Source organism: Tamandua tetradactyla, chromosome 7 (assembly GCF_023851605.1).
Source record: "Tamandua tetradactyla isolate mTamTet1 chromosome 7, mTamTet1.pri, whole genome shotgun sequence".
Lineage (NCBI taxonomy): Eukaryota > Metazoa > Chordata > Mammalia > Pilosa > Myrmecophagidae > Tamandua > Tamandua tetradactyla.
Window position 1 is genome coordinate 29,998,190 of NC_135333.1, and position 10,959 is coordinate 30,009,148.

Sequence of the window (10,959 nt, forward strand, 5' to 3'; positions counted from 1 at the left end):
TGTGTGTTGTACTCTTGTGTCTGGGGTGGGACGAGGAACCCCCCGATCAGCCTGTTCACCCAAGCACTGGCTTACCTCCCCCTTCCTAGTTTCCTGTGTGTTCTCTACGCAGTGATTTAGTAGTACAGTGTACATCGCTAAGCCTTTATATACTGATCTGTTTTGGTCCTTCCTCCCCAAAAAAGGCAAGTTTGTATTGCTCATTCTGTTTTACATCTTTGGAAGTGGAGATCACAAATGCTATGTTACTTATTCAAGGTCGTAGCTGGAAGAGGTGATCACCTTAGCAGGATTTGAACTTGTGTTGGCTGCATCACCCTACCTCTCTAGAGGGATTGAGAGGGGACAGGAAAGTGGAGGATGAGGTCACTCGTTAGGGAGCTCAGGTAGGGTGCTGTCAGGTGTCCCTTTTGGAGGCACTGGTCCCACCTGGCGTGCTTGGATGCCTACTCTGCTGCCCCAAGCCTCTCCAAGTGGTGGCCACGTGATGTGCTCAGTGCTGCCTCCCCAGTGCTTTGTGCAGGGTAGGGTCTCAGCTGTGAGCTGGCTGAGGGGCCAGGAAGGTCTGGAGAGAAGCTGAGTGGGAAGATGCTGGGACTGCCCCAGGCCTGACTTGTCATTGATTGACTCCGTGAGTTTGTGCAAGCCCCTCCCATCCTGTTCAGTCCCAGGCTCCTCATTTGTAAAGTGAGGGTTGGGGTTTAGAGGTCTGGTACAGCCCTCCAGGGTGATTCTTCTAGGGAGAGGAGCCTGTGACAGAACCTGGCCCCTAGGGCTTCAGCTGAGTCTTGAAATTGGAGAAAATTCATATTCATGCAGACTTCTAGCTGTGACAGAAAGAGCTCAACTTAGCTGAGGCATAAGGAGGTTTATTGGCTGCCCTTTTGAGGTAGCTCACTGCCTTCCAGGCAGACCTTTTCAGCTCTGCTGCCCCGGTGGACAGCTGTTGCCTCTCACTCAACCAATATCCAGGGCAGGTTCTCGTTCGTCTGGCTTGGGTCCCATACCCATCTGGGAAACTGTGCCCCAGGGGATGGACCACAGCTGTTGGCCAGCCTGGGTCATGTACCCCCATCCTCCCAGGAGGGGGAATGCTAGCCTTCCAGACTTCATCTTGGACCCAAGAGCCATTCCTTACCTTCCTCCTTGCTGACAGAGTCCTGATTTCCTTCAGGATTACACAAGGAAGGAGGTAAGGCAGGAAGGGGCAGCACCTCAGTCCCAATTAGTTAATCTGGATTGGTTTAAAGCTTGAGTCAAAACTCATCATGGCTATTTGACACCCCCCACCCCACCCTGGCCGGGATTGCATTCCGGAATGCAATATACCAGAAATGGGTTGGCTTTTACAGTGGGGATTTATTAGCTTACAAATATACAGTTCTAAGGCCATGAAAATGTCCAGATGAAGACATCAGCAGGATGATACTTTATCTGAAGACAGGCTGCTGGCATTTGTGACACCTCTGTCGCAGATGGGAAGGCACATGACCTGTGTCTGCTGGTCCTTTTCTTCCGGAATTCATTGCTTCCAGCTTCTGGCTTCAGTGGCCTCCTCTCTCAGCTTCCGTGGATGTGTCCTTGTCTCTCTGCTTCTCAGGGGCTTCTCTGAGCTCTCTCAGCTTTTTCTGTGTGTCCTTTATCCTCTTATAAAGGATTCCAGTAAAGGGATTAAGACCCACTTGAATGGGATGGGACACATCTCAATTGAAAGAACTTAATCAAAATGTCCTACATACAGTAGGTTTATACCCACAAGAATGTACAAAAAAGAATATGGCCTTTTCTGGGGTACAACAACTTCAAACCACCCCAGCAGGGATAGGTGATGCACTGCAGTCAATGAGACATGACAGGAGGTCTGCTTGGGACTTAAAGGGATGTTTGCTTGCTTCTAAAGACAGGCATGGAAGATGAATTCATTCTTCCAGGCTTTGGATGTGGTGCTAGAAGGTGTTGCAGCCATTTTGTGATTATGAGGCATGATCCAGCAAAACGCTTTGGGTGGCAGAGCAGAAAGAGGGGAAGAACTCGTTGGGGTTGTTTTCCCCAAATTTATAATTTTTGAACTAACGAAAAAGTGTAAGAGTGGTAAAACGAATATTAAATGCCCTTCATCATGTTAAGATTTGCTCTGTTTGCTTAATAGTTCTTTATGTATATTTAAAATTTTTTACTGAACCATTTAAGAATAAGTTGCAGATGTTAAGACAGTTCACAGATCCTTTAACTTGCATCTCCTAAAAGCAAGGGCCATTGATACGGCCCCGATCCACCGTCACAAAAAAACCCCATCTTTAGTGGTTCATTCAGCCACTGAATCAACCTGCCAATGGAAGCACCGTAGCTCCAGACTTCTTGTTATGTGAAAGAAACTTTCCTTGGATTTTAAGCCATCTAGAGTTTTCTGTTACTCGCAGCCAAAACCCTCCTAGTACACAAACCCAGACATATCATAGAAAACATAAAAGTGCACCCATATGTATATGCATTTTTGAAGGGCTTTCATACTTTGGCTTTAGAAATTATTTGGCTTTCAGAGTCTAATTTGGGACAGACCAACCTCTTAGGGACACTTGTAAACACTCTGAAGTAGGAAATTCCAACCTATAAATTGTTTTCAAACATAACAAAATTGATATGACTGTCCAAGTGAATATTTCAATAAGTATGAACACAAAAACATTTATTAATTTCAGCTTAGCAGTTTTAGTCCTTTGGAACCAGTGGATTTTTTCTTAAAGGCCTCAAATATTTTCTAATATTTCTCTTAAAAGGCTCTTAGCTTCCTGTGAGTCAACAATTATTTCAAAATTAAAAGGTTAAAAAAAAAAAATAGCCTGGAGCCTTGAGGACTGAAGAATAAAGGGGCTGCATATGGGGGGAAGGGCTGTTCCCCGGAAGGAGATCTGGGCTTGGAGCAGGGCTTGGAAGGAGAGGGGAATGGACACCTGGTGGGAAGGCAGGAATGACAGAGGTTCGCTGTTTGGCCGGTTGCCTGTCTGGGCAAGGAGATGGGAATGGACGGCCAAGGTAAGGGCCGGGAGTGGGGGAGGGAAGGGCTGGGACGGAATCTGCCCTGGCTGCGGCACAAAAGAAGGAAAAGGAGTTTTTGAGACCCAGGTATCAGCTGGGATCACAGTGTTCTTTCCCTGGCTCAGCAGAAAAGAGCTCTGGCCTGAATTCCCTGAATTCTGGCAATTGGCCACCCTGTCTGGGTGGCTTCTGCATCCGTAAGCGGGGGAGCAGGTCAGGTGCAGCATCTCCAGGGTTACCCCCTGCTCTGACTTCTAGAACACTGAAGCTGGCTCCGAGCATCCCTGTCTTTCTTCCCTGGCTGGGGTGGGCAGGTTGGCAGGGGGTTTGTGCATGGTGCTCACAGCCCTGCCCTGTCCGCTGCCAGGCAGAGGAGGTGCGGCTGCCACAGGGGCAGGGCAGGAGCCTGCAAGCGAAGAAGGGCTGCGCCGCCCTGGAGCCCCCGTCTGGAAGAGCTGAGCTCATTTCTCATGACAGTGGCCAGTGGCCAGGGTGTGGGATGGAGGAATTCTGAGAGCTCACTGCCTCTGCTCCAAGGGGGAGGAGAATCCTGGGGTGTGGGGGGCCGAGGCCTTGTGGTGGGTGGTGCACGTGAATCCTCAAATCATGTCATCCCCACCATAGAGGCCTGAAAACAGGTTCAGGGAGGTCAAGGAACTCGTCTCCATTTGCTGCCAGGCAGCCTCCAAACCCGGGCTTGATGCTCTCCTGGTTCTTTCTAACTGCAGTCTCATCTCTGCAGGAAGTCAGCTCTGCTGGCAGACACAAACTAGGGGTACAGCTGAAATGAAATCAGGCATGAAAGTAAGGCACTAGGCACAGGGCCGGGCAGATAAGTGGATTCTGTCACCAGGAAGCCCTGACAACTTGAGAGTGTGTGATGCAATTTACCCCTGCCCCCCGGCCCCAGGAAAACCATAATCCCTGTTACAGGGGACACTGGAATGTGGAGACTCCCCTCCCCAGACTAGGCAAGAGGGGACTTGGGGATGAGGCAGGGGCAGGGGGATGGGAGAACACTCAGATGTTGCAAAGACCCCAAGAAGGGGAACTCAGCCCGAGAAAAGAGAAGAGGGAGGTTAAACCCTTTGGAAACTCTGTGAAAGATAATTATATATTTAGCATAACGGACCTGAGTTCCATCCCTAACTCCCCTTTTTGTGCAAGAACGCAAAGCAGGGTTTAACCTCCCTGATACAATTGGGGAGACTGAGGCAAGCAGGGAGAAGCAACCTGCCAGGATCCCCTGGGGAAGGCGTGGCAGAGCTGGAACCAGACACTGAGTTTCTGGAAACCCAGAGATGGCCATGCCCACCGTGCCAGCCCTCGCCAGCAGACTCTGGAGAGGAGTGAAATGCTTCCTCCGTCCAATAGCAAACACTCCCCGGCACTGGCCCCATTTTCCAGATTGGGAGAAGAATGTAGGAGCGCTCTCGTGAGGCCAGAGAGAGCTGGCAAGGAAGGGGGCTGGAACAGCCAGGGGATCCAGACTGCAGGCTGGCAAGGGCCAGACCAGGGCACCTCTATTCCTGGCTCTGAGAGCCTCCCCTGAAACGCCCCCATTCCTTGATCAGGAGGGAGGGAAGCCTGTGGCCCTTGCAGGGTAAGCACAGGGGAAGGCAGTGGAGCTGGGCCCTACCCACCCCTCCCTGTGATTGAGGTTTTGGGGAGGCCCTGGAGGAAAAAGTGAAGCTGCTGTGGTTAGCTTCTGAGACAGCCAGCTTAGTCTGCGAAGAGGGGTAAGGGGCTCAGAGGGACCCAGCCCCTCTCAGGACCTGCTGTGCACCTCCTACCCCTGACTCTCCTCTTATCCTGCGCCAGGGTGGGCTTCAGGCGTCTGGAGGCTGGTGGCCTGTGGGGCAGAGGTGGCGGGGCGGCTCTGCAGGACTGGCCTTCCGATGTGAGTCACCCCGAGCTCTGCATCTTCCTCCCTCTTTGGTGCTGGCAGTTTCAGAAGGAAACGGATGGTGCAGGGAGGAGTTCCCTTCGAGGACCCCTCCAGAGCTCCCCAGCCATGCCCCACCTTCCACCTGGCTCCTGGGTTTGGGGTGGGCATGCCTCCCAGGCTCCCTCATATTCATTGCTCCTGGGATCTTGCCCCAGGTCTCCCTCTGTGGCTCCCCCAGTATCCTTAGGAAAAACCAATGTCTGAGCCCTGGAGACGCTTCATGATCCAGCAGCTCCTGTCGGCTTCCCAGCCCCGGCCCCTCTCCCATCTTCCCCTCATATACCCCCATCCTCAGCTGCGCCCAGATGCTCCATGACCCCAGACCTGTGCTTTCTCACTTTGAGCCCCAGCCCAGACTGGAAGGCCAGCCCCTCCTCTTTCTCCCAGCTTCCAACACCTGCCTTCTTCACCTAGAAAATCCATCCCTACCAGGGTGTGGGCCCAGCCACTCCCTGAGAACCCTCATCATGCGACTTCTTATGTTCACAGTCGGGGGTTCCGCCTCAACCGTGGGCTCCCCTGGAGAACAGGAACTGAGAGGGGTTCAAATTCAAATCCTCTGAGACCAGTCTAGGGCCAGCTGCAGAGGAGGTGTTCAGTGAAAACTATCTGCTGAACGGATGGAGAAAGGAAGGGCCTGGACTTGGCAGGACTGGGGGCTCTGAGGACAGTGGATAGGGTGCACCCCAACCCCTCACAGCCTGTCTCTTGCCCCATCCCATCCCCAGGCCTGACACTCAGACAGGATGTGGGGCTGAACTTCTTTAAGGAACTCCAGCAGGCCCCTCATGGAGGACAAAGCCCAGGCCTGAGCCAGCCTGGCACGCCCCAGCCCAGCACCCCCAGCCGGGCACCCTCCAGTCCGGCACCCCCAGCCCGGCACCCCCCAGACCAGTACCCCCAGCCCGGCACCCCCAGCCCGGCACCCCCCCAGCCCGGCACCCCCCAGCCCAGCACCCCCAGCCCGGCACCCCCAGCCCGGCATCCCCCAGCCCAGCACCCCCAGCCCGGCACCCCCAGCCCGGCACCCCAGCCCGGCACCCCCCAGCCCGGCACCCCCAGCCCGGCACCCTCCAGCCTGGCACCCCCAGTCCAGCAACCCCCAGCCCGGCACCCCCCAGCCCAGCACCTCCTACCCGGCACCCTCCAGTCTGGCAACCCTCAGCCTGGCACCCAGCCCAGACTTTCCTTAGATGGTGTGAGATGCACAGGCAGCCGTCAAGGTCCCACTCTGGAGAAGGTCCCTTGTGGTTAGCGGGTCCTCTGCCTCCAGAGCTGCCCATGTCCTGGCCCCTGCACCCCCCCACAGTATCTTCTCTGGATGCCTCCCAAGCTCAGCCTGCTGGCCTTAAGCCCTCTTCCCGCCAACTCTTGCGTCTAGCTCACTCTCAAAATATTTTCCATTGGCTTCCCCCAACCCCTGCCATAGCACAATTTTGGGGGTGGAGTGGAGGGACAGAGAAGGAGAATGAGGGGTGGAGCGTGGACCCTGGGGGTGTGGTCCAAAAGGATGGGGGTGGGTTGGCACTCTGATTGGTCAAGTCTGCCTGAGAACTGTCTTCAAAATTCCTTTGACCGCGTCTGCGTCGGCCTCCATCCCGGTCCTGACTTCCAATTGGCTGAGCTTCCAGGGGGCGGGGCCCAGCAGGGTCTGGTCCTGTTAAAAGGGTGGGAGCGGCCGGGGCCCATCTCTCGGGTGGAGTCTTCAGACAGCTGGTGCCGCAGTCCCGGGAACCTCCTCTTTCCTTCAGCCATGGCTTGTGTGAGTGTGGGGGTTCCACCCTAAGACCCAAAGGATGCGGTGGGGCAGACAGCCATGGAAAAGCTGGGGCAGATCAGGAGCCGGGTTCTATTTCCCTCTGTGTGGCCTCAAACAAATTTCTTCTCTTTTTTTGGACCTCAGTGGCCGAGTCTGTAAAATGGGGGTGGGCGCCATGATCCCCAAAAGCCCTCTCTGGCTTAAGAATTTTGTGGATTCCTGCAGGGTCTGACGGCACAGCTATTTCTGCTAAGGTTGGACATTCTGCAGGTCTGCAGCTCTCTGAGAAGTGGGAATGGGAAGGGTGTGGCTGAATGGGGGGTGCACGTTGGTGACACGCAGGCCACTGTCCCTTCCCCCCTCCACCCCAAAGAACCTTCTGTCCCCTCCCCCCACTGCAGCTGTCCCCAGTCACCAGGCCAAGTCAGAGTCACCCTCTGCTCTAGAGAGAGCTGAAAATTTGCCAGAACCAGAGACAGGCTGCCCGGGAGAGGGCCTGCCTGGATTGAGGGGGTGGAGGGTGATAGGGTGATTTTTGTCCAGGCTGGTCAGGTGGGGTTTGGGGGAATTCCCTACCACCTACTCCCCCAAACTGGGAAGTGGGGGATGGCAAGGGAGGGAGAGGGAGGAGAAACTCTTCTACAGCCTCCAGGCAAAGGGTTCAAGATTTTGGCTGAAATCTCATTCCCGTTAACTCCTGCCCTTCCAGCTCTGGCACCGCCAGAGGGCAGGGCCCAGTGGGAGGGGCAGCTCCATCCACCCTCAAATGCCCTCAGCCTTGTCAACCCTGAGCCTCCCAGGCTGCAGACCAAGCCCTTCATTGTTGTCCCTTCCCTGCTTCTGGGGCTCCCCTCTCCAGCCCTAGCACCTCTCCAACACAGAGGGACTTGAAGGGGGTGATGGGGGAATCCCCCAGCCCTGGGCCCCCCAGCAGAGGGGCAGGCCCTCTATTCAACTTCCTTTGGACCCAGGTGCCAGGAGCTCTGCCGCCCAGCAGTGAGGCCTTGGGCAAGTGACTGTCCCACTCCGAGCCTGGCTCTCTCCATCTCTTAAATGACAAGCTGGCAGAGCACCCCACCTTCCAGGCTACTCTGCATCCAAAACTCTGAGCTGGGGAAAAAAAAAAAAGTACATAAACAAAACCCTGAACTGAACCATAAAAACTTCTAGATCCTGTCTTCTGGAACTTCACTCATGTGACACACCGTATTGTAAGGACCACACAGGGAATCAGCCTGGAACTTGCAGACTGGTTCCCCAGTTGGCCTGATCAGAGGGTCTAGGATGGGGACAACCCCCACTCCCATCCCCTGACCACTCCAGGACACTGTGGGCAGCAGAGGCCAGCAACTGCCCACCATCCTCTTAACCCAACCGGTCGGGGTCTTGTCTGCAGGGTCTGGTGGCCAGCAACCTGAACCTCAAACCCGGGGAGTGCCTCAGAGTGCGGGGCGAGGTGGCCCCAGAAGCCAAGAGGTGAGGGGACCATGGCAGGTGGGGAAGAGGGCAGAGGAGGAGCAAGGCCAGGGAGCTGGAGCATCCAGCACCCTCTGGTAAGGGCGTGGCCGGCCAAGGCGCCTCTCCTCCACCCTGGCAGGGAGGGGGTTAACAGCCAGCAGGCTGAGGCAACGATTTTTCACATGAGTCACTTCCTCCCAGGGTCTGGGCGCCCCCACCATTACCACCACCCTCCCTCCTGCCCCAGCCTCTTAAACTAAACCAGCTGCGGCCTCTCCTCTACCTCAGATTGGCTCATCCCCAAGGCAGCTCCGGGAGAAGACCTGGGGCTGGATGGAGGTGGGGGGCGGAGGAGAGGGAATGAGTCACCCCCACTGCCCTCTCTCTGGGGTACCCCCTTTCTGCCTTTAGTCATTCATTACTTCACCTCCTCCTTGCTTGGCATTCATTCATCCAGCTGGTTGTTTTCTCAGCGGCCGTGTGACCTTGGGCTAGTCCACCAACCTCATTGTGCTTCAGTGGATTAATCAGTAAAACCAGGGTGGGAGGTGGCTGTGCCCAGGAAATAGGCGCTAGACATCTGGGGGGCAGCCAGGATGGTTAGCTGAAACCCCGTGTGCATGGTCTCATTTAATTCCTGGACACGCGCTGATGTCCGCCAATCCTGGGCTGTCGGTGCTTTAAGACCCATGTGCAGCCCCCATTGTACAGATGAGGAAACTGAGGCCCAGGAGTGGGCAGGGACTTGCTCAAGGTCACACAGCAAGCAGATGGCAGAACCAGGGCTAGAATTCAGTTCTCCCAGCTAGGGGTGCTGGGGTATACCAAGTGGCACAGACCGGTCATCACCAAGGCCTCAGTTCCACCCATTAACCCCCCTAGTTTCGTGCTGAACCTGGGCAAAGATAGCAACAACCTGTGCCTGCACTTCAACCCTCGCTTCGACGCCCACGGGGACACCAACACCATCGTGTGCAACAGCAAGGATGGTGGGGCCTGGGGTGCTGAGCACCGCGAGTCCGTGTTCCCCTTCCAGCCTGGAAGTGTCGTGGAGGTAGGCTAGGGACTGGGGGCCAGGGCTGGGCACAGGGTGGGCTGGGGCAGAACTGGGCATAGTGACCCCAACCTGTCCTCCCTTCCCTCTCTACGTAATTGCAGGTAAGTATCATCCCCTCTCTGAGCCTCAGTGGCCTCATCTGCAAAGTCAGCCACACCTGGGGCTGTTGTCAGGACTACATGAGTTAAGGGCTCTGGGAGGGTCTGTGGCCTCTCGGTTGTGGCTGTGGCTACAAAGCCTAGACTTTCTAGGTGGAGTCCATGCCCGGGCCCAGTTCATTGACCTCCTCTGCCCCTCAGGTGTTACTATACAGAAGCCAGGGATTCTTTTGCCCAACGCAATCAATAACCAATTCCTGAGACACTGGGATTTCAAAGAAAGAATGAGTTTATTACTAGGCACGTAGTAGGAGAGAAGATGGCCTAGCAGCCCAAAATCTGTCTCCCGGAACTGCAGTAACTCAGATAATTTTATTAAAGAAAAGATGGGCAGGGTTTAGGATAATGAGCACAGTGGCCCCAGGTGATGTAATTAGAGGTGATCTGATTATTAAGCATGCGCAGACTGATTACATGCTTTGTATGAAAGAAAAGGGTGGAGTGAGGTCTAGGTGACTTATAGTTTAAAGTCTAAGCTACTGTGCATGTCAGCCAGGCCCACTTTGGTTAGTCTCGGTCTTCAAGATAACTTTGGGCTTGGGGTGGGTTAGTTCTGGGCAGACCCAAGACCCTTCATTAATAAACATTAGGGGCTGTCTTTGGTGATTTCAAGACTCTAAAGTTGAGAAACTAGATAATTGGGTACAGATGAAGGTTAGTCACAAGGTTTTTACAATCACAAGGGCAGAAGATAAGGGCTGTATAACCATTATCAGAGATCAAGTCAGCTGGATTACAATTCAGAGATATCCGGAGTTTCCCTCTGTCTGCTACTTCAATATAACAGAAAGCAAAAAGGAATACCTATATAATGATTCAGAAATCAAAGTCATCCCTTAAATACTGATTTCTCGGGTACACAGGTGTGCATCTCCTTCGACCAGGCAGACCTGACCATCAAGCTGCCAGAAGAACACACGTTCAAGTTCCCCAACCGCCTCAACCTGGAGGCCATCAACTACCTGGCCGCCGATGGTGACTTCAAGATCAAGTGTGTGGCCTTTGAATGAAGCTGGCCGGCCGCCTGGCCCCCAATAAAGGCAACTGCCTCTTCTCCCCGAACCAGCTTCCTGTATGGGGGTGGGGGTGGGGATGGGTTACCTCCTTTCACTTTCTCACCACACACATTTCCCTGGGTCCCCTGGACCAAGCAGAGAGCCCAGCACACAGTAGGGGCTGGATGACTACTGAGTAAGACTCAGTTCCTGCCCTCAAACTGCTTCCAGCCCAGTGGACCCTGGCACACAGTAGGTGCACAAGAGATGTTGACTAAATGAAACCAGGGGGAGGAGCAGGGACAGACTGATCCAAGTCATGGCGACCAGGAAGCATGAACGGAGTGGAGGGAAGAATAACCGGCCCCTCTTGTTTGTGTTCATGAGCTGGAAAGAGATCTGGAGTCAGACAGTGTGACAACATGGGGCTACCTGTAGCTTGTACAGCCTCTCTAGCCTCAGTTTATTCACCTATACGAGGGGTATAATAATAGAATGTACCTCATAGGGCTGATGTGGGGTGTTGAATGAGATGCTGGGGGAAGGAG

At 54.4% G+C, this 10,959-nt stretch overlaps 1 protein-coding gene across 1 annotated transcript; it reads left to right on the plus strand.

Annotated features, from left to right (window-relative positions):
* The first annotated feature begins 6,614 nt into the window (after positions 1 to 6,614).
* On the plus strand, positions 6,615 to 10,478 carry LGALS1 (galectin 1). The gene is made up of 4 exons (XM_077168767.1): positions 6,615 to 6,746; positions 8,140 to 8,219; positions 9,084 to 9,255; positions 10,280 to 10,478. Exons 1-4 carry the CDS (start codon positions 6,738 to 6,740, stop codon positions 10,424 to 10,426), a joined length of 408 nt encoding a protein of 135 aa, XP_077024882.1. The 5' UTR covers positions 6,615 to 6,737; the 3' UTR covers positions 10,427 to 10,478.
* Positions 10,479 to 10,959: the final 481 nt, after the last annotated feature.

Excerpts from the sequence above, each read along its gene's own strand:
- LGALS1 (XM_077168767.1), top strand. Across the intron at positions 8,220-9,083 it reads GTGGCCCCAGAAGCCAAGAG|TTTCGTGCTGAACCTGGGCA; the intron begins GTGAGGGGACCA and ends TAACCCCCCTAG. Across the intron at positions 9,256-10,279 it reads AGCCTGGAAGTGTCGTGGAG|GTGTGCATCTCCTTCGACCA; the intron begins GTAGGCTAGGGA and ends TCGGGTACACAG.